Source organism: Anarrhichthys ocellatus, unplaced genomic scaffold (genome assembly GCF_004355925.1).
Source record: "Anarrhichthys ocellatus isolate YVR2014 unplaced genomic scaffold, GSC_Weel_1.0 scaffold21, whole genome shotgun sequence".
Taxonomy (NCBI): Eukaryota; Metazoa; Chordata; class Actinopteri; order Perciformes; family Anarhichadidae; genus Anarrhichthys; species Anarrhichthys ocellatus.
The window spans coordinates 1,380,107-1,407,285 of record NW_022280051.1 but is presented as its reverse complement, the minus strand read 5'-3'; the positions used below and the strand labels follow the sequence as shown (position 1 = coordinate 1,407,285).

The 27,179-nt window shown below is 42.4% G+C and overlaps 1 protein-coding gene across 5 annotated transcripts in view; it reads left to right on the top strand.

Moving 5' to 3' along the window:
* Positions 1–27,179, top strand: part of atp2b1a (ATPase plasma membrane Ca2+ transporting 1a) — a 32,431-nt gene that overhangs the window by 1,162 nt on the left and 4,090 nt on the right. The window contains exons 2-21 of one of the 5 annotated variants that reach the window (XM_031858842.1): positions 7,799–8,303; positions 14,700–14,897; positions 15,246–15,503; positions 15,648–15,773; positions 16,819–16,980; positions 17,520–17,558; positions 19,504–19,659; positions 19,874–20,088; positions 20,410–20,652; positions 20,782–21,023; positions 21,573–21,810; positions 21,967–22,146; positions 22,232–22,319; positions 22,409–22,515; positions 22,636–22,827; positions 23,007–23,220; positions 23,329–23,540; positions 23,716–23,823; positions 24,587–24,775; positions 25,375–25,464. In XM_031858842.1, the coding sequence (XP_031714702.1) occupies positions 8,111–8,303; positions 14,700–14,897; positions 15,246–15,503; positions 15,648–15,773; positions 16,819–16,980; positions 17,520–17,558; positions 19,504–19,659; positions 19,874–20,088; positions 20,410–20,652; positions 20,782–21,023; positions 21,573–21,810; positions 21,967–22,146; positions 22,232–22,319; positions 22,409–22,515; positions 22,636–22,827; positions 23,007–23,220; positions 23,329–23,540; positions 23,716–23,823; positions 24,587–24,775; positions 25,375–25,464 (3,450 nt within the window). In that variant the 5' untranslated portion in view covers positions 7,799–8,110. Of the gene's footprint in view, positions 1–7,798; positions 8,304–14,699; positions 14,898–15,245; positions 15,504–15,647; positions 15,774–16,818; positions 16,981–17,519; positions 17,559–19,503; positions 19,660–19,873; positions 20,089–20,409; positions 20,653–20,781; positions 21,024–21,572; positions 21,811–21,966; positions 22,147–22,231; positions 22,320–22,408; positions 22,516–22,635; positions 22,828–23,006; positions 23,221–23,328; positions 23,541–23,715; positions 23,824–24,586; positions 24,776–25,374; positions 25,560–27,179 lie in introns of those variants that run through there. The other 4 variants (XM_031858844.1, XM_031858845.1, XM_031858846.1 and 1 more) reach the window with 4 other exon arrangements.

The following is a 27,179-nucleotide window of genomic DNA, read 5'->3' as shown; positions in this document are numbered from 1 at the left end:
CCCCCCCCCCCCCCCCCCCCCCAGCTTTCCACCTATTGTAAGGTGATTACTTTATATTAACGCACTCGCGACCTTTTTATTGGACAATTTAATATAGCTCCGCACTCGCTAACATCGCCTGCACGTTTCCAGGTTGATGTGGAGTGCAGCCACTGAGCACCTTTTGGTGTCTAGTTGAAGGGATCACTCCTTATCCAATTAAATAGCACCAGGTTTTGCTGCAGCGCCAGCAGTTGTCTTCCTGTGTTTGTGTAACGACTTGTGCTCCCACGGTGGTTTGCAAATAGTGTTTAAGAGAATAGACTGATTCAATGAGACAAGGTGTCACTGTAGAATAGTATAGTTATAATAGACATGTAGCATAATATGGTCAGCTAAGCTTTTTCCTGGCCGAGCATTAAAGTCAAAATACCTTGTTGTAGTGTTTGCTCAATGTAATGCTGGCAATAGTAATATGTCTGAATTCTCTAGAGTTTGCTGTGATAAAACTGATATTTCATGTCTAGATACAGAGATTCAATGATTCAATCAAACCACTATCTTTGAACTCAGACTGTTGCTGTCACTCAAGAATGCCAAAAATATCCTTTCTTATTCCTTGCTATACCATGCTTTTTCATGGTACTGCTCACCCTGAAGGATATGAGTCAGTTGTTTTCACACTTATTTTTAAAAATAAGGTAAATGGTAGTATCTCAGAGGCACGATCAATCGACCACCTCGCCTGTGGGGTTCAGTTTGATTGTGTTTTTCCCTTCTTGCATTTCTAGACTTACAAGAGAACTCTGGGTTTTCATTCTCTATTAAGTGCACACAAGGTTAATTAGCCATGCTGGAGAGTGTGTGATTCCTACTAATTAACAATCATAGCTCACTGTTAAAATAAGTGCTGTTTGCTTCTTGTGGCGAGGGAGTTTTTAGTGGTCACATAGCGAGAGTCACTGCGTAATGCAGTGTACCGAGTACACTTTCTTCCAGGCAGTTCTCGCCTGTCAAGTCTGTCCCTAACTCATCACGGATGAGTCCCCCTTACAACAGCTTGATATGCCCATTGTCATGCTCTGCACTTCAGTCCATTACAAGCTTGGCATCCAGACAATAAGTGATATTTAGTATAAAACATTATTTTGGAGACGAGCCATGATCGGTCAATAATCTAAGGTGACACTGAGTATGGAAAGCTAAATTAAGTGCAACATATTTATGGTACTATTCACTTAGGATGAAGTTTTGCTTATCTTGCTTTCTGTGTGAATTGTAAGTCCAAGGTTATTCCAAACGGAGGGTTTAGGTTACATGGAGTTTTTGACTCATTCACTACTTCTTATTTATGCAAGTATGCAAAGCAGTATACATTTACTACACGTGTGACCAAAAATCAATATGCTTAGTTACAAAAAAAATGAAGGTAGAAACTAATTTGATCAACTCTGACCCTGCACGCTAAAATAATTCATAAGGCACACACTGCTAAATATCATCAATTAGTCATCAAGACAGCTAGAAGGTCTAACTCTGCTACATGTCAGCCTTGCAGACATTTATCTTAGTTGTGGCATTTCTGAAAAGCTATTAGGCTTCACGTGCCACATATCAAAACATTTTCCTTTTAAGTAGACTAAAAGATGTAGTTGTCTTATGAGTGTCTGCATATTTCTATATAATTGAAAATAATGATTGAGGCTAGTATTAAACTTAATAGCATCATTAGGTATATACAACATAGCCGATACAGCTAAGTAGTTTCAATGTAATCTTCTCCACACATCCAAACTGTCATTGTAGCAGCTTTGTGACACCCCGCCTCTGGTCCAGTGGAGAAAGGCCAATGGCTGCCATGTCATACTGGTCTAGTAGTGAACAATCAAGTCTCTTAAAATGTCCACAAAATGTCTTCCATGTTATGAGTTATTTTGTAATAATCAACATGCTGTCAAGACGTTACTTCTGTGTCACTGAATATTTCAAAATTAAACATTTCTATCGGACCTTTTTTTACAGATTGTCTTATCTTAAGAGCACATCTCTCGCCATCTATAGACGAGTCCACCCACACAATTGTGTGGCTTAGTCGCACTGAATGCAGTTTCTGTGTCAGTGACAGCACGGATGGTTGGATTGAACCCCTCCTGAGGGACAACGGTAGCCTGTGTTATTCAGTCTTAAAACACGAGTATGAAATGTATACTGAAAGGAGAAAATAATACATTTTACAGTTTTGGCTGGCATGCACCAAAATAATTTAAAAGCGCTGTGTAGCAACCTAACCCTAGCCAACTTTTGCTTTCAGACTTAATTTACTTCCTCTTTAGTTTACGATAGTGTCGTCCACATATGCTTGGCCGTTACAAATTGCATTCACTGCCACGGGTCTTTGGTAAAAAGTGACTTTTGTGCTTAACTCTAGTGCGTCCTGAAATTGTAATGGTAAGGACAGCAAGGTCACAGTGTGGCAGCAAATGGCAGAGCGGCATGACCTCAGGCCACTGAGCTGCTCTGTAGAATAACACACAACAAAGAACACATAGAGCCTCTCATCTTCAGAGTGCCTCGATGAGCGATGCTTCATTTTGAAATATTTTCCTTCCTTTGGACATGATGGCCTCTGTAACGGCTAAATAAAACCATCCCTCCTGCCTTTCTTTCCTCGAAAGGAAGAATAAAATGATATTACTATCACAGTCATGGTTTATATTGAAAGGCTGGGGCAAATCTAATTAATTAATCATACTTAAAATCTTTTATAGGATATTTAGTCTTGCAAAAAAATAGATCTTTTTTTTTAATGGTGGTAAATGTTTATTGTTTTGTATGATTTCGCCATATGACCTCTCACCAATTACGCAGTCATTGTCCCAATGATTACAAGTTGTACTGATGTGAAGAAACACTGGCATCCTATAAGCTTGTGACAGTTTAGTGCTAAAATGCTGAGTAAGAGGTTTACATAAAACACTCGGCTATATATATTTTTTGCTTATATTGTGTGCATGTTTAACAAGAACACACTTAATGGGAACAACTTGGTCACCTGACTTGAGCATGCAGGGATTGAATGAGATCTTGAGTTTATCTTTTCATAGATTTGTTTTGCCAATGTAATTATTTGCACTCTGCAGCAACCTGCCGGTCATTCTCCATGTGTCCAAATGAAAACTTTAGTGCCTTTTTGGGGACCGAAATGCTACAAATGTACGTGTTATGATGGAAGGAGCGAAAATCCCGCACCAGTTTCAGGCTGGCATTTGCTTCACTTACATAGATGTTGTGATGCAACTTTCATTTTTTGTATTGTTCCATGTGAGGAAAAACTGGGACAAGATATCAGCAGTATTCTCTTTATATTCCTGTTTAGTATTTGAACACATTTTTCTTTGCAAAAAGGTTCAACAGCAAAAGTAAAATGATTTATTTAGTAGCATAAAACCACTTCAGTGTCCAAATTAATGTTTGAAACATTGATTTGGATGTACAATATAACTTATTTACAAACAAATTACTCATTATTATTCTTAGCTAAATCAGATATTGTTTCAAAAGTATAAATAATTATATACAGGGACTACACGTTTGTCTATCCCCGAGTTAATTGCTGCACCTTTTAGATTTGAGTCAGAAGATTATGGTTGATGATCGTTTAAGATCACGTGTCCCTCCATAAATGAAGTAAGAAGCACGGAAGAGGAAAAGTATGTTGACGGTGACACCTCTGGCTGTGTGTTCGTATGAATTTGGCAGCCTGACAGCATTTGAGAGCCGTGTAGAGGTTCCAGTCTGTGGGGTGAAGCAGCGCTCTCAGCTGCGAGCCGTGCAGCACAAGGAGGACTGGGTGTCTCTGCTTTGTACCCTCCACATTTACATGGCCTGACCCAGTTCAGCAACGGCTAGCAGTGGGGGGAGGGGGTAGTCTCGGGGAAGCTAAAAATACCACCCCTCGCATTAGGCGGCTCCATTGCAGAGGATCCCTAGAATTGCTATCCTTGACTTGCATCGAGTTGTTGGCACGTAGAGGTGCACAAACTGCCAGAGGGTTTCCTTCGCGTGGAAACAAAGATATGAGTATATTTTCTGAGATGCCCATCACCATTGTCCGATCCGCTTGTTCCCATTTGCCACGACCTTCTTGCTGGGGGGGTTTAGTGTGCGTGTGTGCGATAGCAGCCGTAAATAGCTTCGGTAGAGAGGAGACTTGTGACTGACAAGACGCCGGTCCTTTGGTGAAACCACCTTGTATGCACGCTGAGCTCTGGTTTAGCTGCTGTTGTGTGGAGAAGGGGTTATCCTTAGCCTCTGTCATTCAACCATATCATGCCAGCTGTTGGCTTGGAGATCCAATCACAATGATTTTCCACTGTTGTGACATCTGACCTGCTCCGCAACCCGAAACTGTTGCAGCACAGCAAATGTTGGCACTTCCTTCATCTTGGCATTGTTGCTGCTCGTGGGGTTAGTGGGTGTGAATGTGGGAGAAGGGGCTCATCGAGTAAGACACGAGGACAGGGAAGTGCATTCATTACTATAGGCTGCACACGTGCTCTGCCCATGTGGAACCAAAGACAAGTGAAATAGTCCTAATAGTCCTTTTTAGAGACAAATTAAACATTTGCAAGGCAACATTTCATTGCAAGGTGCAAGATGACAAAAGAAACTCTTGTTCTTAGATGTGAAAGGTTTGGATGCGTTCACTGTGAATTGGTGATTTGAGTTTTCTACTCTGTATAGTATTTTTTTTTTTTTGGGTCTTAATTTAATTTGAAGGAGCCAGGCGTATGGGAAATGATTAACCGCACAAGCCATTGGAAATAATGGGTTTCAGAGCGCAGTAGTGCCATTGTAGTGTTGTGTGAAAAGCCCTTTAGAATTACTTTAAACATGATATTACAATTAATATCACAAAAAACTCAATAGCATGAACATGCTGTTGATATTCAGTTTCTATGGAATTTTCTGTGGGACAGAAACGGACAGAATAACGCACATGCTGTCCAAGATGTAGTAAATATTTAAGGCAAGATGGCGACATGCATTGAAGACCTCCCCCTAAACCTGTGGTCAGTACGAGAGGTAAAGCAGTATTTCCTCTTCAAAATAGGGATTTCTGTGATCTCTCTCCCACCTCAGTAATACACCCGGCCCTGCAATTATGCCGTGTAATAAATAATAAATTCTGTCCTGTTTTCCATGGCAGATGGCTCCAAATAGAATCTCAACATGTGACAGAATAGTTTCCAAGAAAGTCGATGGAATAAGCTGCAAGCATTCATTTGTGCAGTGAGCGATAATAACGGCTACATTTTCTCTCTCCTTCTGCATCTGCGTCCCAGTTTAAAGTTCTGACATATTCTTGAGTTTTGGATGTTTAGTTTGGAGTTGCTTGTTCGGTGTGAAGAGGGATGAATAGCGTTCTCTCAAACATCTTTTGGTGTTTGTTGTAGCCGGAAATGCAGAAAGTGAGTAAAACCTCCCCAGCGGAGATAACTGCGTCTGCTTGCACTGGTGCCTTATGGATCACATGCTTGAGTCCAGGTTACCTGTGCAGTGCCAATTATAGTTTTCTTCCCGAATGTACAAGAACAATCTAGTCCTCTTTAAAACGTATTGCCGCGTGCCCTCCTTCATCCTTTTGTGATTGTGTTGCTGTCGTTGTTCTGTGTTTCTGTTTGTGTCGGAGCTGCACCACGACAAATTCCTCTAGACTTGGTCGACATGAATGATTCAGCCTCCGTTGTGTTGGGTGATTACAGCTGAATGGACATCAGCCTCTCATTACAATGGACTCTCCCATGTAGAGGACCATGGAGCTCCCTGATACCACAGATAGTCTTAATTAGATTAAACACGAGGCTTTTCCTGAGGTAATCAGTCACTTGGTCCCTGCTCAACGTTACCCCACACTGCAGGGAAAGTGTCTGGGGGATATACTGTATATATATTTCCCCAATGACACACCTACTGTATGTTGTTTGACATGGTGGGCTGCTGTGATGCAATCTTCTCTGTATTTATTGAAAGGATTCAAAGGGTTTGACTGTAATGCTTTACTCAACACCTGGTTGTACTAGAGAAGGAAATTGCTGTTTGTTACCACTCAGAATGGCCATTGTGTGTGTGTCACAGGAGGGAGAGTCCTCTGTGGGGGTGGAGAGGGTAGAAAGGGGAGTTATTAAAACATTTAATGCTTAATATATATCTGATAACGTATGACGGTACAAATCAAGTTGGTGAGTAATACTAAAATTCTAAAGGAATTGTCTTTTTACACGGCTACATACTAAAGACATCAATAATTTGACAAAATTGATTAAAAATATATATTTTATCTATTTAAAAATGATAATATTGCTTCTGCTGAATAAAGGAGTCCTCTCACCGTGTACAGAGATCAGAACTGCGTCTATAGCGATGCTCTCTTATTCATAGTAGCACTCTGTCATGCAGAAATAACAGACCGTAGGATGCCTTAATTGACCAATCAGAATGCAGTATTCAACAAAGCCTATGTGGCCGCCTAAAGAAAAAGTGCAGCACCCAGCACTCTCCCCTTTTTTTGTGCGGCCACTCCGAGCGCTTCCAGTTGAAAATCTCTCAGCTTTTCAGAAAGGCGCCGGTGACGTCACTGTAGAAAATGGAGGAGACGCTTGTTACTACTATCGTAACAAAGCCCATAAAAAAAAGCCCTTTTGTCGAAGCACATCGGCCGGGTTGACGCAGGATGTTGCTGATGAGTGTTGTGCTTTTATAATCGTAGGTTGCATCTCCGACGGGTAGTCCTCCTCGCTCTGACGGTTGTCAGATTGAGTGGTGAACAGCTCATCCATACTAAGTATGAGGGCAAGCAACGTCAGACGAATAGATAGTAGTAATAATAATTACATTTAGAGCTTGTCTTTAGTTTTCCCTATTTACCTGAGTAATAATTACAGCCCCCAATAACTGTTGTCAGTCTACAAATAATGATGTTCCCTTACAGACAGTGCATTTTAAACTGGATCATAGAGTAGTTGCAATCATATACGACAAAAACTACTTTTTTTAAGATTTAAATGACAATAAGCAGGTATCATTTTGTCTCATGTTTTGTTGAAGGTCCATGAGTAGATTGCCTCGACCACAGTTAAAAATATCTTGGATATTTATCTGTATTGTCATTATTATTAATACTATTATTATTAAGCAAATACAGTAAGTCAAATCTAATTAACACAAAAGGCAAGAAACGGAGATGCTGTTGCTGTGTGTGAAACAGCAAGAAGTTTGTATCGATGCTCTGCTGAGTGCACATTACCTGATAGGAGTTTTGTCCAGATGGCTAAATTATTATGATTTTATTACAACTCAAGTACAGCTAATCAAAATCTCTTGGCAATGGCTGTAGGCAGTTTTTGCAAATGACTTTGCTCATTGTCTCAGCAGCGAAGTGGTTTTGTCTAAGGGTATCCGTGTTTGCTCTTATGTCGGAGTAAAAACAAAAGTGTCTGTGCTTGTGGACTGTAGCTGTATGATAACAGAAAGAGAAAATGGTAATATACGTTTATTGTAAAACGAATGTTGGAAAAGTCCACAGAAGAATATGCTCAGGCTTGCTTGCTTGCTTGTGAGAACACAGCCGTCATGAAAGTACAGATATGATGCATAATCCCGCCCGAGTGTGTCATAAGGCATGAAATGAAGTTTGTCTTGACGGTTTGTGCAAATACCAGTCTTGAGTTGTCTGTGTGATATTAGTAAATGCATGGGGAACCCTGCTGTACGTGAAATAACACTTAGTAATGACACTTTTTTTGCTCCTCTCATTCAGATCTGCGTTCATGGTGATCTCCGCCTCTGTGGGTGATCCTCAGTCACCATGAAAGACTAGGAACTCAGCTCTCCAAGGGAAATGGCTTGTTTTGTAATATCCCTGCCCTGCTACCTGCCGTATGACTCCAGCTGCCTCTGAAGGGCCTGTCAGCTGTGTATGGGAACTACCACTGCGTTCGCTCTCTTGAGGATTTAAGCTTTGCCAGGACAACGTTTTCATTTTTAAATTCTTTTTTTTTTTTTTTTTTTTTTTCACCCCCACTGTTGAGCCAAAGCAGCGACGCTTTTAGAGAGAGGAAACGGCGAGACAATGGCGAACAACTCGTACAGCGGGGTGAAGAACTCCATGGCGGAGGCCAACCATGATGGAGAGTTTGGCTGCACGCTCAAAGAACTACGCTCCCTCATGGAACTGAGAGGAGCGGAGGCGATAGGCAAAATTGGGGATTCTTATGAGGATGTTCACGGACTCTGCCACCGGTTGAAAACATCACCTACAGATGGTAGAGTAATGTTTCCCCTATCCTCAATGTAATGACTGTTGTTTAATTGGATGAGATACAGGATGTTTTCACTGGATGAGATACAGGATGTTTTCACAGCGAGTGCTGTTGGAATGCTAATGCAGCGCACGCATAGTTTCGGAGGCGTGTCTTTGGCCATGTCCTCCACAATGTGGATACCTTGACATCACTTCCTTAGAAAACTCATATGCCAGACAGGTGGCCGGGCAGGCTGGCTCTGACCTGGCCCAGTCCTGCTCTATTTCAAGGCCTGTGGATGTGTCCCTCCCTCTTCACCTCTGTGTCTGTGTGTGCGTGTTTGTGTGTCTCTGTGCTTCAGACAGACCAGCTGTCAGCCTGGGCACAGCACCAGGCTGCAGGCAGGTCAATGTCCCACATGTGGCGGACAAAACGGGAAGCTGCAAGGCTGGTTAGTAATGACTTGAGCATGTCAGGGAAGGAGTGAGTTCATCTTTTGAATGTCTCCTCTGCGCAACTCTTACGCCACCAAACTCTTCACCATGAAAATAGGAGGGAGTTTTGGGAAAATGTACTAGTTATGCTGCAGAAGAACCCAGTGGTGGTTGACAGCACCTCTCCCCCCCCCCCCCCCCGCCCCGTCCCCCTTTAGACCAGTCTTTATTCCTCTGTCTCAGTTGTTCCTCTATCGACAGTCCGTCTAATCGCCAGAATGACCTTGACTGAACTCGTATGGGTGGGGATTTTCAGTTTGATCCCAGATTAAAACGGCACCGCGTACTCACTGTAGCAGCAGTAGTCCTCTGTATGCAGTGTCTCAAAGCAAGCAAAAAAAAAATGTCCTGGGCTGCATCATATCAAAAGGAAAGCATTAAATGCCATACTATATATGACTGCTCAAAGAATTACTACCTCGCTGTTTAATTGTTTGACAATATGGTGTACAAGGCACACTGCGCGGCCTCTTTTGCTGCTTTCGTCGTCTGTTATAAAGGCCAGTAAACCGATGTCTGAACTGAAGAGACATTTGGCAGTTGAGAGGTAGAGTGTGAGCTGTTCAAAACAGGCATCTAGAGATGTGTCAAAGTTGTTGAACAGAGTCCTGTCATATTTGTAGCATGAGTGACATTGTTTCATTTCAGTGTGCTTGTCCTTCCTCGCCCATTCAACCTAGTCCGTGCTACAACAAGAAGAATGTGGATTGTTGAGGCTCATCAGCTTTTTGATTTATAGCACAAAGAAGTCTCGCTCTGGTAAGATAATACTGCAAACATGTTTGGAATATCAAATCCACCTCTGCTGTAGCTGCACACTCTTTATCTGTTTTCTGCATATCCACAGTCTGTGTTTACCATCGTCAACCGTGTTTTAAGTCTGAGAGAATATTAGATTCCTAATGCAAACAAATGTTTTGATAAAATGGCCTGTTGCTTTACCGATGAGCTTTATTAGCACGACGTTTAGCTTCCGCTCACAGAAGGTGTTGTTCCACTTTGGTACACAGCGCTGAGTTTTGACACTTCCACTCGGCTCATTCCTCATTAGCTCGAGAAATTAAGCCATCATTTAAGATTAGAGAAGCTTGACAATTGAAAAGGGATTTCTAATTAGTTGGTTGGTCATTTCGCGAACATCTTAAACCAAATCTGTTGCTAATCCTGCACATTTCCAAACTCGTTTTTTTTTTCCATCCAAAGAAGTTTGACTGAACTTCTCTGTTGCTGCTGTGCATGGCTGTACCGCTCTACTTTAACTAGTTTTCAGCACGGCCTTTTTGGATTAAGCTTAATGTAATTTGTGCAATTCTCCATGCTTCCGTATAAGGCTGGGTATCTAAAGATCTAACATCTCCCAGTTCACTTAGATTTCAATTCACTGGGCTGTGTTTTCACATTTATTTAACAACTATGAAAATACCTGAGCTCTGAGTTTGACAATAGTTAATTATGCACACTGTGCACTGTTGCTTTCTAAATTATGGTAATGAACATTGACAAAATCGTATTTAAATATTACCTTTTTTATCTGTTTGACAAATGTAAACCATTAACCCAGTCACACTGCTGTAGAGTAATAAAATAAAAGCCCTTTTTTTCCAAGATTATTATTTTTTTTAGGGCTTTTATTGCCGTTATTGGAACAGCTGGAGAATGACAAGACAAGGAGGGAGAGAGACGGAATTCACCAACTGTGCGTTTTTAATCATTTCTCCTCAGAGTTTTGCTAGTGTGCTGTACTTCTCAAAACAAATCCCGTTTCCATAGTGGTGAGGATCCCTTGTGTGGTGGAAAGAGAGCGCTCACCAATACCTGAAGCTCCCGCAGGTGGCCTGGTGTTATTTGTTCCCCTTTCTTAGATACCCCCTGTTGATTGCTATTTCAGTGGGTTCAAATATTTGGGTTCCAGCCTATTGGTCCAATGGACTGTGGGCCGAGAGGCTTGTACAAATGGACTGCAATTCTTCAAAGCAGACGGGCTCTCCCGTATCTATCATTCCAGACACGACACCCCTCATTCGATGGGAAGCTTCAGACTGTTAAATGAAAGTTCACACTTAGTAATTCAGGGGATCGGAGGAGCTCGTCTTCACGTCTGAATTCAAAATGATGGCTTTAGCCAGCGAGTAGATGTAGCATAGGGCCCGACCCTGTACTCCTGTTACTGGAGCTGGTAAGTGGGAACTGGGGTGGTAAACTGATCAACTTATAATCGTTTTGTTTTTCCTTGTATTTAGATTGTTTTGGTGATTTTAGAACCTTCAGCTGCGAAGTAGAAAACAATTAAATCTATTTAGATATTTAGTGTTTTTGTAGATTCGTAGTCGTAGCTTTATCTCATTCGGTGGTCTTATCCAGAATACCAAAGTAGGGTGTATTACCCCAAAAATATGTTTGGTTAAATTGCGCGATAATACCCATTTGACACTATTTTTGGAGGTAAAATGATCACGCTGTAGTAATGAGGGTGGCACGGTCTCACTATTGTTCCATTTGTAGAGCAGAGCCCGGCTCATTAGCACAGAATCTGCTTCTGTGCAACAACACGTAAAGTTCCCCGATCACTTGTAATTGTGAAGTAAAGACGGTACAAGTATGAGAGCTAATGAAAGTTTAATTTAAAAAAAGAACCTCGAAGATCATTTTGGTATTTATAAAAAACATTTTCTATAATAGCAGGCAAAGTGAAAGATGTTGAATCAGTTGCTACCCAGAAGTACCTTTGTGCAAAACCTAATAATCTGCTCTTTATATGATGAAAGTAATACTATAACTAGAGCAGCTATTATGGGAATCCCATAATCCAATTATCCATGTTAGACTCTGATAAGCATAATATCACATTAACATACCCAGATTTGGGGTTAACGTTCAAGCAATGTGAACATCTTTGTCTCGTTTTATAATACTGACAAAGCACACGTGAACACATTCTTAAGTAATCTAACAATTACTTTGGTTTACCTGTTTATAAAATTACATAATGAAGGCTCTTGGGAATCAAAAAGCCCAACGTAAATGCTGCGTCTGTATTCACTGACTCACCTCTGTGATTCAGACGGGGACTGTATGTAGAAGAAAGGAAAGTAGAGCGCACTTCATTTACTTTTTCCTCAATCATTCTTGTCATACTTGTGGTTCTTATCAAGAGTTCCCATCTCGGGTCTGGTTGAGTTCAGATGTTCTGTCGAAGTCTACCACAAGTAAGAAGACCGAGAGCAGGATTCCCCTCTTTGCTACATTCTGTTTACACAAAGCAGGGTATTATGTGCACGAAACTTATTCTCTTGGAAGTGAGATTGCTTTGAAATATTTAGTCCGGTGAGGAGTGACGGTGTGTCGGCACATCTCCGCCTGCACACAGTTATGTAAAAGCGGTAAAAGAGAAATCGTGACCCTGTTTCCTTCACTTGTGACGGGCCCAGAGTGTGAAGGCTTACCTCCTCGACCCCTCGCTGAAGTCTGAAATGACAGTACTTGGAGGGGGTCAGCTGGGGACAAGCGTCCAAATGAAATGGTTAATGATTAGCTGCTTGACTTGAGACACACTCTGGGTGCTAAAATGATGTGAGGGGGGGGCCAAGGCCAACCTATTTCCTGTTTAAGCGTCCGATGGAGGGACGACATGTTGATCGTCCTCTGTCACTTGTATTTATTGCTCTAATGCAACGGGAAAAGGTGGTTGTGTGCTTGAATGGGGGTATTAGCTGTCAGCATGTTTTCATTAGAGGCGTAGAGAATCAAAGCAGCCGGTGAGAGACGGACGGGGAGCAGCAACCGGCAGCGATGCAGGATAAACCCCGTAGTAGTCATCGTCATTCTTCTAACCCCCCTTTTAGAAAAGTATGCGTTAGTGTCAGGTTGTAATGTCAATTAATTATTATTTTATTCTTTAATGCTGTAGACCAAAACCTGTTTAGGAGAGACCGTGGTTTAATTAAATTAGATCTAAATACATGATAGGACACGGCATGCACCAGTCTGATGAATTGACAGAAAATTAATTAACAACTTTTACAGCTTAAATATTATCAGTTAGACAAATCAAGCATTCATTTGGGGACATTTTTTGCATTTATTTCTCACAATTGACCTGCTGATTGATTAATATATAGCTGTTGAAGTGAATAATTGATAATGAAAATAATCTGTTGTTGCGTCCCCATTATTACTGTACTGGTATCATATTATCTTGCTCATGACAATGATGTATTGATTATTTTGGAATTGGAAACCAGCAAAAGCATCTTCAATGACGGGATTGGTCAAGTGTAATTTTCAATACTGACTCATAAAATGGATTTAAGCATCAGTGTTAGATTTTAGTATGTAACCGTCACTTTAACATTGATTTATCAATCCACCAGACAATACTCAAATACACCTTTACTGCAGTTTAATAACAGCTGATGGGGGCTGCAAATCTCACTCGGTGTCAGAAAGCTATCACAATGTTCACATGACGAGAAGAGGGAATTGATACCCATAGATTAGTCGAGAGGAAAAATCAGGACCGTGTGTAAATATTTAATTACAAGGCAGAAATGCTAAAAGTAGTTATTTTTTTGATAAATGTACAAAGTCTACTTATGATTTCATTATCAACAAGCTTCACAAAAACAGTTGCAGACCGTTTCTTTCTCACTTTGCCGTGACAGTAAAATAATTTCATTTGCCTGAAATAACCAAAATCTAACTGCGGTCTCGGGCTGCAACTCAATTATTTTCATTTTCAATTAATCTACAGATTATGTTCTTGTTTAGCGGCCCAAGGAAAAGTATTCATGTTGCTTGTTTTATTCAACTTACAGTGAATATCTCAAATATATTTTTGTCTCCATCATATATATGACAAAGACAAGCAGCCAGCCTTTCCTTGAAAAAGTGAGATTCTGTTGATGGACTCTCTACTTCAGTGTCCTCCATCACGGGTCTAGTTTGACAGCTATTCTGATGGAGAATTGTCTCATTTGCAGACAAACAATGCACCTCACACTCCCCTGAGCTGTTTTTCGCTGCACGGACTCATTATCCAAATGTGGTGTCATGATTTGCATTGTGCTTCTAGTCTGTGTGTATGCATGTCTGTCTGTCCATACGTCGCCCCTACTGACCCTCTTCCCTATTAAGACGCTGCTATTCCGAGTGCAGCTTTCCTTCAGCCAACGGTAGCTCCACTCTTTATTAGTCCCTTGCACCCTCACATCCCCCCCCCCGGCCCCCATTTGCCTGTCCGTAGCGGTTTCACACAGTCACTCTTCCTTTCCCTTCCACAGCTCCATCCAGTCTACACAGCCACCCACACACAGTCAGCCGGCGTGAATAGAACTGAAAAAAAACTGTCATGCATCATCAAATGTGCGAAGGCTCTTATGAGTGTATGACTGTGCCTCCGATGTGGAGGCATTTGAATGGTTGGCTGCAGAATGCTCTCTGTGCACATGGATGATTGGGTCTCAGGCCAGCCACACGTGTGATGTGTCAGAGAGATGACTATAACAGGACAGGACAGTAGTATACATAAGCACCTGCGAGTCTAAAGCGGATTCGACCTCCCGAGTCATTTGGTCATTGTATTTGTAAAAAAAAAAAAGGCAGTTCATGGGATTAGATGTGACCTCTGCTCTCACATTTCTTTGCAAACCTGAAAGAGGGGAACATGTTTGACATGCCCACAGAATGTGTGTCATTGTTGTCCAGCATTGTCGCCTCCATAGTGTCCTGTCAGAAATTATTTTCGGGGATATTGTTTTTGGAGGCCCAGTGACGAGCTCTCCTCCTGTGAACCAGGATGTGAGTTTTGGATGTGAATATTTAAGCTTTGTATTTTTCTATCCAACATTAAAATCCATGATGGATTTTAAAAATGAAAATCTTACCAATGAAATGCCTTTGTCCTCTTGTCTTTGTCCCTCCCTAGGTCTAAGTGGACAGCCTGGAGACATTGAGAAGCGGAAAACAGAGTTTGGGGAAAATTTAATACCGCCCAAAAAGCCCAAAACTTTCTTACAGTTAGTGTGGGAGGCGCTACAGGATGTCACACTGATTATCCTAGAAGTGGCAGCCATAGTTTCACTAGGCCTTTCTTTTTATAGACCTCCAGATGCCGAAAGGGAACGTAAGCAACTCTTCATTACAATCCTATTTCCTATTATTCTTATTGATCCATGTTACTGTTTGTTGGTATTAACCCATTTATGTTTGGAATCTATTTTGAATGTTTTATGTTAAACAAATGTTTGACAGTTGCTTGTCCCTGACTCATTCCTCTCGCTAATTTATTTCATGGTAAAATCTTATGAAACGTCCTCTATTATTAATCTTTTACACTGCATTTATTCTTCTCAATGTGTACATGTAATTGTGACTGAGTGATGGGATGATGTGATAAGAGGGGGGGTGATTTATGTGAGAGATGTTAGTGAACTTGTATTAAGATTGCCGTCTCCCCTCCGTCCCTCTGCAGACTGTGGAAGGGCAGCTGGCGGTGTGGAGGATGAAACTGAGTCAGAAGCAGGCTGGATCGAGGGCGCCGCCATTCTTCTGTCAGTTATCTGTGTTGTGCTGGTGACGGCGTTCAACGACTGGAGCAAAGAGAAGCAGTTCAGGGGACTACAGAGCCGCATTGAGCAGGAGCAGAAATTCACTGTTGTCCGTGCAGGACAAGTTATCCAAATTCCTGTGGCTGAGATCGTGGTCGGCGACGTTGCACAAATAAAATATGGTAAGAAGAGATAGTGATTTGTATTGAAGTCATGTTTGATGGATAGAATATAAAGAAGGCTTAGGATGAATACCATGAAATCCAAGGTTATGTACACTATTCTTCCAAATTAAAGATGTCTTTTTACGCGCGTGTGCGTTTCAGGCGACCTTTTGCCGACTGACGGAATCCTGATCCAAGGCAACGATCTTAAGATTGATGAGAGCTCCCTCACGGGGGAGTCGGACCATGTCAAGAAAACGCAAGAAAAAGATCCAATGATGTTATCAGGTGAGACAAAGCCTCAGTTTAATTTACTATAAATCAAATCATTTAAGTTCTCTCACTGCTGGTTGTTAACAGAAGACAATGACAGTTGGGGTTTTTGAAACTTTGACTGGCATCTTAACATGCTACTATCTGCAAAATTGACTGAGCTGAATTAATTTAAACAATTAACTACACGAAGCTGAAGAATTCATCAGTATTCAGTGTAGTACACATCTCCTGCTCTGGTGATAGTTTGCTTATTCTTTCAGAGATAAGACTCTATCTATATTCAATGGCGTGATCTAAATTTGCATGGCTTTGGTGACGAACTGGATTAGAATTGAAAGTTATACGGGGTCCCTATCCTGCTGCTCGGTGTTCAATTAGCAGCCGTATAAAACTTTAATAGATTCAGTTTTGCTGTGTGGAGAGTCTACAAAAGCCCCTTCAGCACCGTGTTTGTGCTGTCGCGTAGCTTTGTTTTCACTCTACTCAGAACCCTAGAAGAAGTGTGTAGGAATTCTGCAGAAAACGCTTCTTATTTGGTTCATCTGGCTCTCTACTGGCACGACCCCAAGAAGGTGTGTGTGTGTGTGTACACATTGCTCCAACACTGCTTTTTGATTTCCCTTAAGACAGGCTGTATACCTTCTGCACTCACTCTCACGAATGACAAGAAGGGATCCTCTAACAGAGAGGTGTGAGAGAACTTTTAAATGTTTTGTACTTTTCAGTCTCTTTTCGTCTGACTTGAGCTTGTTTTCTCTTCTGTTGTTTACCTTTTCTGTATAAATCTGAGAGGGATGCAGACCCGGAGATCTCTGGGGAAACCCTGTTGTAGCCTCTCAGATTCCCATTAATTCACCCAGACTGACAATTAGCTTTTGATTAAAGGCTGCTGATTAAAGGTTTTGAGGATATATTTGCATCTGCGTTTAGTCTGAACCGAAATGAAAAAGTCAAAGCAACAAATAAAACTCTTGGGAGCAAAGTGTCAGTCAGATACTGGACATACTCTTATCCCTCCCTCACTGACTTACATTTTATTTTCCTCCTCTGTCCAAAGGCACCCATGTAATGGAAGGCTCAGGGAAAATGTTGGTCACTGCTGTGGGTGTCAACTCTCAAACTGGAATTATATTCACTTTACTTGGGACCGCTGAGGATGATGAAGACGATGAAGAGGAGAAGAAAAAGGAAAAGGAGGAGAAGAAAAAACAGAGAAAAAGTTAGTATCCGCTGCTTATTTCCTGTCCGCATTCTGTTGGTCATATGTTCGCGTGGAGTTTTCCATTTTCTACCACCGGTTTTGCATTTCGCATAAAGAGTCCATCATGTTGCATTGAGACTTTTTTTATATTGAAGGCAGAAAGGGATAAGCTTGTGCAGAAAATAGCAGTACTTGACAGAGTTGCATGCACACTAATAATACAGGTTTGGCTACTTACACAAGTTAGGAAGCAGATTCAAGGTCCAGGGCTGAGCTGAAAGAGATCCTGCCGTTACTTTTCATTATCGATTTAATATATCAGTCAGAAAGTAGTGAAAATGCCCTTCACAGGTTCCCACAGTCCAAGTTGATGCTGAAAATGGTTGGATGATCTGTCATACAATCACAGACAAACCAAAGAGAACTGACATAGTTATCCACCTGATATACATACATACATACTATTTGAAGTAGTGGTTAATAGTACAGCTACAGTGTATTGCCCACCAATTGTTTTTTAAGTACTACAACTGACTTAACGGTGCATTTTTCCACAGACAAGAAGCAGGAAGCTTCTGTGGAAAATCGTAAGAAAGGTAAGTTGCTTGCCCATACATGCACCCACCGCACACACACTCTCATATAACTGCTTTACTGCTGAGCACTTACCTTCATGTATTAGCCTTCATTTTTATCAATGACTCCCTCTCGTTTCACAGCGCTAGATATGGGTTAAAGCCTCAATTTGTTTTTAATTGGCTGCAGTGGTGTTATGCTAGTGATGGGAAGTTGCATAATTTTGCACGTCGTCAGTTTGTTGGTACTGGCTGTTTTTGCCCGTCCATTGTAATGTCTGGCCCTCCCTTCTGTCTCCATCTCCTCTTTTCTCGTCCTTGCCTGGCACATTGCGCTTTGAGCAGCAGGTGCTACTGAATCCAGTTATAGCGATTAGTGATGAGGAGATTAAAGCCACGCAACAATTCTGGACCCAGAACATCTGCTTTCCCACCAATCTCTCTCCCTCAGGCCCCCACAATTTGATTTCTATTGATGCCCCAATCTGAGCTATTCAGAGTCAAACTGTAAGACTTGCACAATTTCAGACTGATGATAATGAGGCTGTTTAGTGGTAACTCGCCCAGCTAGCCAGGCTTGTAGTCCTGCGGGACTCTATGATCAGTTGTGCTTGGGTCTGTGACCACAACCCTGGCGTGAGTCCCTGGTGCACGGATTCCCTCTGCCTGCCAGGAATCAACAGTAATCCTTTAGACTGAGATTACACAGGCCATGTAAGAGCAGAACAAGCCGCAGTCCACAGCAGCTGCAGTAGCCCAGTGTTAATGCCCTACCTCTTCCTGCTACATACATTCACGCACAATACCGTGCAGCTGTCCACACCATAGTAAATACGGCTTTCAGCATTGACAAATTAGACACGTGCTGCCTACGCTCATAAAAAACAAAAGTCCAGGAATGACACCCAAAAAGTAATAATTTCAGCCAAAATGAGAGAGATGGAAAAGTGGCAGTGCTAGTAGTCGACAGAGCTAATGATTTTATAGTGGTGAGTGACACGACGGAGACCCGCCCCTGCCGGCTTGTCAACCGCCTCTCCTCCATCCTTTGCCATTAGGCTTTGTGTTTCCAAGGTTACCTGGTTAGATATGGGTTTGGGATTCCTGACAGCTCTGCACGCGAGGGATGGGGGCAGGGGTCCTGGGGGATGTTGAGGAAGAGATGAAAGGGATTTATGTGGATTTAACTGGCAATAACTGCTGTGGTTGCTGTCGAAGGCGGCGATTCCTCAGACGGATCCCAATGCTACTAGCTAGTCGACCTGTTCTTACTTAAATCTCAAGGTGGGAGTAGTATGGTAATTACACTTCCTAGTCTTCCAGCTAATTATTGTACAGTCGGATCACTGCAAACATAAGTACCAACTCCCGGGAAGCAAAAAAGAGCATGCTAAAATTCTGAGTGCTGCGACATCTCTTTTACTCTTGTAAGTCTTTCCTTGAAAGATAGTGCTTTATTGTGTTAAACAGTACATGCTGATCTGAAGCATCTTGCTGTGACTCTGCTAGATCAAATAACTTTGGGATCAAATCTAGTCCCAACCTGTTGTTGATAAACGTGTTCTTCTTAACACAACCACAACAAAGTATAGACAGTTTTTTACATAAATAAAGTAAAAAAAACTATCCTGTTTGTTATTTGACCACATACAGTTCATTCATTCCCTTGGTGTAACAGTGAAGTTTTTATTTCAGGTCTTGCAAATGTAAGCAAATAGGCAAATCTAAACAGGGTTCATGCAGCGGCTGAGTGAAGGCTGCAGCTCTTGTGTGTTCTTTGGGTTATGCTGATTTGTTAAAACTACTAGACTGGTTCGCTGGTTTTTCTAAATCCTGGAATCATTTTGAATATGCAAATAAAAATCTAATTTTGTGCATCACTTGATGCCACTAAAATGTCACAGCATTATGGTGGGACTGTCGAAGTCGCTTCATTTAACAACTTTGATCTCGTTCTTTGCTGCAGCTAAAGCACAGGACGGGGCTGCGATGGAAATGCAGCCACTGAACAGCGATGAGGGAGGTGACGCAGAGGAGAAGAAGAAAGCCGGCCCTCCCAAGAAAGAGAAGTCTGTTCTCCAGGGCAAACTGACCAAACTAGCCGTACAGATTGGCAAAGCGGGTGAGTTGGACAAAAACATGTGATTGTGACCCAGCTGAATGCTATGTGCTGGTACGCTAGGATCCCCTCGTTTTGTTGTCTACATCTCCAACATTCTATAATGTTTGATGTACTCGGCCGAGACTTTTTTCCAATTGCCCAACCCTAGTAAATGAGGTTAAATTGTTTGATTGATCTCTTTCTATTCTCTCTCTCGTCCTCTCATTCCCCTCAGGACTGGTTATGTCAGCCATCACTGTCATTATCCTGGTGGTGCTGTTTGTAGTTGACACCTTCTGGATCCAGAATCTGCCCTGGGTCAAGGACTGCACACCCATTTACATTCAGTTCTTCGTGAAATTCTTCATCATTGGCGTCACTGTTCTGGTGGTGGCTGTTCCCGAAGGCCTACCGCTTGCTGTAACAATCTCCCTGGCATACTCTGTTAAGGTAAAGTCTCCTAGCCAAGTGACTTGTGGCCAATGCCGACCAGCTTACACTTCAGCCTATTACAACTAGCCGGCCAGGCTGTTAAGACAAGGAGACTTGGCTAACTGATACCCTAAAGCCAAGCTATGATCCCTTGTGCTGAAGTTGTTAGCCAACAGAGGGCTTCATCCTATCAAGGAACTACTCATTTCAATCTTGTAGCCTTTACACACATTTCTTTTTGCCCCAAATGTTAAAATTTTGTCCAGCACAGAAAATATACTGTTAAACGTCTGCATTTAGGTGTGTAATCCTTTGATTTATTGTTTTTTATTCCCACAGAAAATGATGAAAGACAACAACCTGGTACGTCACTTGGATGCCTGTGAGACTATGGGCAATGCTACCGCCATCTGCTCTGACAAGACGGGTACGCTCACCATGAACCGCATGACTGTGGTGCAGGCCTTCATCGCTGAAAAGCACTTCAGGAAGGTCCCTGATCCAGAGAGCATCCCTGCCTCCATTTTAGACACGCTGATTCTGGGTATCGCAGTCAATTGCGCCTACACTACTAACATCATGGTAGGCCTGAGGAAAGCAATGTGCATGAATATTGCCTTGTCGTGTTTTTAGCTTTCGGAGCATACTTACTGTCTTCCTACCTTTTTTTTTTTTTTTTTTTTTTTTTTTTTTTTTTTTTCTTTTCTTCAGTCTCCAGAGAAAGAAGGGGGCCTGCCACGGCAAGTGGGTAACAAGACCGAATGTTCCTTGCTTGGCTTTTCAACTGACCTGAAGCGCGACTACCATGCTATACGCAACGAGATTCCCGAAGAGAAACTGCACAAAGTCTACACCTTCAACTCAGTCCGCAAGTCCATGAGCACTGTGTTGAAGATGGCCGATGGCAGCTACCGTATGTTCAGCAAAGGGGCCTCAGAAATTCTCCTAAAAAAGTAATTTTAATCTTTGATATATGTATTGTATAGTTTGTGTTTATATCTGTTTCTCCTGGAACATGCACTGATGTGTAAGTGTGATCAGTTCTGTCCACATTATTTTTGTCAAGGAAAGGTTATTCCATTGATTTTTTTTTTTTTTTGTGTGGTCCGGTGGGCCAGACTTTGCAGTAAATGATATGTGTAATGGCTTAAGAAGCTAAGAAGTTCAAGTGCATCCCACCCAAGCCCCTTACTTGGCGACTTAAAAACAGGCGCTGAGAAAATGAGCCGGTAACAACTCTGTAAGCCTCTTAACCAAGCAGGCTTCTTTTTAACCCACAGAGGGCTTAGTGTGACCTCTTATTACTGCAGCTCACCAACGCTTTGTCTTCTCCGCTGTCATCTAAATTATTTTATTCATTTAGGATTCTGCACCCATCTCCTCCTTCATCCATATTTCTCAACTCTCTCTTAATGCCTTTCTTCCTCTGGCTATTCTTTTTACCTGCTTCTCTAATCTCGTTTATTAATATAAGATGTTAATATCTCCGTTTCGCCTACCAGGTGCTATAAAATCCTGACAGCAAATGGTGAGGCCAAGGTGTTCCGCCCTCGGGACAGAGATGACATGGTTAAGAAAGTGATCGAGCCCATGGCTTCAGAGGGCCTGAGGACCATCTGCCTTGCATACAGAGATTTCCCCGTCTCTGAGGGTGAGCCTGACTGGGACAATGAAAACGATATCCTCTCTGGACTGACCTGCCTCAGTGTGGTGGGCATTGAAGACCCCGTGAGACCCGAGGTTAGTGGCTACACGTGTGTGTGGTGGCTTACAATCACGATTGTTTTTAATTTAACTGCGTACAGAGGATCTTGAAGAAGCATACTGGACATGTTTTTTTTTTTTTTTTTTTTTTTTTTTTTTTTCTTCATTCATCGTGTTTTCGCTTTCCTTCAGGTCCCAGACGCCATCAGGAAATGCCAGCGTGCTGGTATCACAGTGCGCATGGTGACTGGGGACAACATCAACACGGCACGCGCCATCGCCACCAAGTGTGGCATCCTACTGCCTGGAGATGACTTCCTCTGCATTGAGGGCAAAGAGTTCAACCGCAGGATACGCAATGAAAAAGGAGAGGTGGGCCCCAGCGAAACACTGCACATCAGAGACTGTTGAAAGTGTTCTGTTGGGATTCTATTCAAGTGTTGTCTCCTGTTTCTAGATTGAACAAGAACGCATTGACAAGATTTGGCCCAAACTACGAGTACTGGCTCGCTCTTCCCCCACAGACAAACACACCTTAGTGAAAGGTACTTCTGTTATTCTGGTATTAGAGGAACTAGTTTATTGTTTTGGGCTTCAATGTTTCATTTTGAATATTCATGGCATACTTTTCCAGGTATTATTGACAGCACAGTGTTGGAACAAAGACAAGTAGTCGCAGTGACAGGAGATGGTACTAATGATGGTCCTGCCTTGAAGAAAGCTGATGTTGGCTTTGCGATGGTGAGTTTTCTCTGTTTTTACTATCTTTTAATCAGACTCGAGGTCTAGTGAAAAGGATGACTGATTGAATATGCTGCGATGAGATGCAGTCAGATTCCTGATCACCCCTTTTGTCTCCAGGGTATTGCCGGCACCGATGTGGCCAAGGAGGCGTCTGACATCATCCTGACTGACGACAATTTCTCCAGCATCGTCAAGGCCGTCATGTGGGGACGCAACGTCTACGACAGCATCTCCAAGTTCCTTCAGTTTCAGCTAACTGTCAATGTGGTGGCTGTCATCGTAGCATTTACAGGAGCCTGCATCACACAGGTTAGCACTAACAAGAGTTGTTTCGTGTTGATAACAAAAAAAAGGCCTCTAAAAAGATTTTGTTCACTTCCACTCAATAGGCTAATCCAGCTGTTTAAGTGTCTTATTGCATCGTGAATATTGCAGATCTGTCTTAAATATACCTAATTTGGTGCCTATCTCTCTCTCTCTGCCTCCAGGACTCTCCACTGAAGGCAGTACAGATGTTATGGGTCAACCTTATCATGGACACCTTTGCTTCACTAGCCCTGGCCACAGAGCCCCCTACAGAAGCCCTGCTGCTAAGGAAGCCATATGGCCGCAACAAGCCTCTCATCTCCCGCACCATGATGAAGAACATATTGGGTCAGGGAGTGTTCCAGCTCATCATCATCTTTACTCTGCTCTTTGCGGGTAAGTAGCTATAGTTCTTCATGTACACAGAGCCAGTGGACTTACTGTGCGTTTCCTGTGTAAATCAATCTTTATTTGAACACGTTCTCTTTCTGACTGTTCCTGTAGGAGAGAAGATATTTGATATAGACAGCGGCAGGAATACACCCCTCCACGCCCCGCCTTCTGAACACTACACCATTGTCTTCAATACCTTTGTACTGATGCAGCTTTTCAACGAGATCAATGCCCGCAAGATCCACGGTGAAAGGAATGTCTTTGACGGCATCTTCAACAACCTTATCTTCTGTAGTATTGTCTTTGGTACCTTCATTATCCAGGTAAAGTAGAACTCTGAGTTCTGTGGCTAACTTGTAGAGTTTGTGTGAATGTGCTCGGTGACTCATATGGGAAAAAAAAGATCATCGGCCCCACGAGACGTGCGGCTTGCAAATGTTAGATCTAAAAAAAAAAAAAAGTCTCTAATTAATTCCGCATCTCTTCCTGCTCCTCTAGATCGTCATAGTGCAGTTTGGTGGGAAGCCGTTCAGCTGCGTGGCTCTGACCATAGACCAGTGGCTATGGTGCACATTCTTAGGCTTTGGCTCTCTACTATGGGGACAGGTATGATGTGACTATACAGCTGAGCTTCACCTTCAATTGACCGGAGACAAAAAATATGGTATGACAGTGCCCCCCTGTGTTGGAGTTGGCGTAGTGGGTGACATATGGTGGCAGGTGTAACAATACAGTATGTTCCAAATTTTAATTTAGCCGTCTGAACTTGTTTGTCTCGATGTCAAAGATCTTTTAGTCATGGAATCTGGAGTTTATTTCACTTTGTTTGTTCTGTTGTGCATCAAATATCATTTTCTGTTTGTAATTCCTGACAATGAGAGATTGAGGTTTAAGATTATTCACTGCTGTTGCTATCAATGACAGAGGCATAATAAATGTGTGATGTACAGTATTTATATTTGGCTCTGACACTTATCCTACAGAGCAGTGCACATAATGTCATTATCTACTCGTCAATTCATCAAGACTGTTGTCAAAACAGGGCTGCGCTGAGTTCCTGTGTGTATAGATTGAAAGAGCTGACAGTTGTAGGACTCGCACTGTGGCTGTGTTGCCTCAGCTTTTAGTAACTCAGTTATCTATTAAGTCAGTAACTTTTCTGTGGGAGGGTCTTGGAGCCTCTGAGCAAACCAAATGGCATCAAACTGGCTGTCTCACATCTAGCTTTGGCGTGGCATCTTATCTCGGGCTCACTGGCTGCCCAGAAACGTGGCTCGTTCTGCCGTAATGAGATACCGCTTTGCCATTCTGAGGAGTGTGACGTAAGTGATAAGTCAGTGTTGCTCACGTCAATCCTGATGTCTTCCAGGTAATCTCATCGATACCCACCAGCCGATTAAAATTCTTGAAGTCAGCAGGCCACGGCACCCAGAAATCGGAGATCCCAGACGAGGAGCTGGACGAGCTGGAAGACAACGAGGAGATTGACCATGCTGAACGGGAGCTTCGCCGAGGCCAGATCCTCTGGTTCCGAGGCCTCAATCGCATCCAGACTCAGGTAACAATCTACCGACGATTCTGCGTACCACAGAGCACGACACCCAAACACACCAAGGGAATCAAAAGCCATAAACCCTTTACCTCTATTGCTCTTCCAGCTTAAAATCTATGTGTTGTTCTTTCTCTCCGCATTCTTAAAGAAAACGGCTTGTTCCCTAAAAACAAAAGCCTTTCCTCTAATTTCTTCTGTTCTGCTTCTGAACTAAAGCAGGTTCCTATGCCTATTTCTGACTCTATCTGCTAAAACACGACTAGTTTTGAAGGTACTGATGAGAAGCAAGTGAATTGGATTGGATGGGAGGCACATTAGAACAGCTGGATGTTCAAATAGTATTGGCATGGCTGTAGCTGGAAGTATGGAAGGATTCTGCAGAGAAAAAGAGTGAGAGTGAGGTCAGAGCTCCCTCCGATCAGTGCCTTTTAAACCCAACATCCCTTTTTTCTCTCTCTTTTTAACTGTAATGCCTGAATCCAATTTCCAAGTGACATTTCTTTCGTACTGGTGCCTTCTCCTTATTTTTTTTCTCTCTCCTCTGGCTGTGTTGTGTTTTATTTCCTCTGGGCTTTTCTCCTGTCATGCTGTCTGATTCTTTACAGATGGATGTAGTGAGTGCGTTCCAGAGTGGAACTTCCTTTCAGGGGGCTCTAAGGCGGCAGGCCTCCAACTCCAGCCAACAACAGCACGATGTAACCAATGTTTCTAGCCCTACACATGTAGCCTTTTCTACTACTACCACTACTGCCACTGCCGCCAACACCGCTTCTGCCACTGTGGGGTGTGAGTGCGTGTTCTCCTCTAGTGCATGAGACTTTTATCTCTTCTGTTCTTCTAACATCTTCCTCCTCCACTCGTTGACACTTTTACTCTCATCTAATATCTCCCTCCTGTTTAAAGAAAAAAAAAAAAAAACACCAAAAATACATCTTCCATATTGCTTCGATAATACTGCTGTGTGTGTATGTGTGTGTGTGTGTGTGTGTGTGTGTGTGTATATATTTATATATATATATATATATATATGTATCCTGTAACCAGGTCGCTTCTAGTGTCGAGGTGTTTTCTCTGTGTCATCATGTTTTCTGTTCTGCTTCTGCTTCGGTCTCAGAAATGAAAAAGGTTTTACTGTTATCTTGGGGGGGAGAGAATTATCTACTATTTGACAAAAAATGATTTTCTGGATTGACCGTAACCAGGTTTGTCTGCAGCTGCCTCAGTCTGCTCTGTGCCGCTGTAGCACCCATGGGTCTGTGTCGCAGCTCTCTAGTCGGGTAAATGTTTTGAGTATATGCCCATGATCACGGCCTAAAACTATACAGACAAACCATGACACGGACCTCTGAGAAAATGCATCAGAGTGTCAGTGGATGTCTTGTCAGTCAGTGCCTCCCAGCTGTGGGAGTTTGTTGTGAAAAAGAGGGTGTGTGTGTGTGTGTGTGAAGAGAAAGGGGGGGACAAGGGATAGGCTCCAAAAAGAAGCCGATAGATGAGCAGCTGCAGTTTGTTGGTGTGTTTGGATGCAAGGCTGTGCGTAGTTTTTTTTTTTTTTTTTTTTTTTTTTTTTTTTTTTTTTTTTTTTTTTGAAAGGCCTGACGGCCTTCGTGCCAGTCCGTCCATTCAGCGTAGAAGATCACTACATCGAGGGCGGACACGGATCATTTGATGATGGTATTTCCAAAGGCCTTCCTCCTTGTGCCCTTACAAAGAGCGGTGTGGCTGTTGACTCTTTCTCTCTTTCAGATCTTCCCAGGCAGACCATCTGACCAGCAGGGGATTTTAAATGTCTAACAGATGTCACGAAAAGAGCTTAATGGAATAAATGACTGTGCTCTTGAATGTAAACACGTGGGACTTTCCCCCAGACACATTTACAGCAGATCCAATGTTGTTGTTTCTTCCCATGGCATATTGAAAAAAAATGCTGCAATGCTGCAGTAATGTTTAGGTCTCATGTGGGACTCCTGGGGAGCCTCTTTGACCCGACGGGTGATTTGCTTCTAAACTCTTAACTTTTCCTTTCAGGTTGCTCTTAAGAAGTATTTTTTTTTCTCTGTGAATACTGTTTGTTGGCAGAATGTGTCCACCTGGCAATGTTTTTGCCTGAAAACAAATGAATACCATTGACTCCCCACATATTCTTCTTTAGATTCTGTGAAATGTGTCATGGGCTATACTCAAAGGTTTACTACCATTGAACACAAGGTAGCGCCACGCTCTGCATGGGTTCAAAGTCTCTGGTCTCGTTTGTGAGTTTTTTCTCTTTGTGCTGTTTTTGACATGTATACCAGCTTGTAGACATGCTTGGCTGCCGCAGCTTTTTTTGTTTTTACTCCACAAACATAAGCTGTAACTGACCATCCCTTTCTTCCTGTCTCTCTCTTCATCTCTTTCTTTCTTTTGTTCT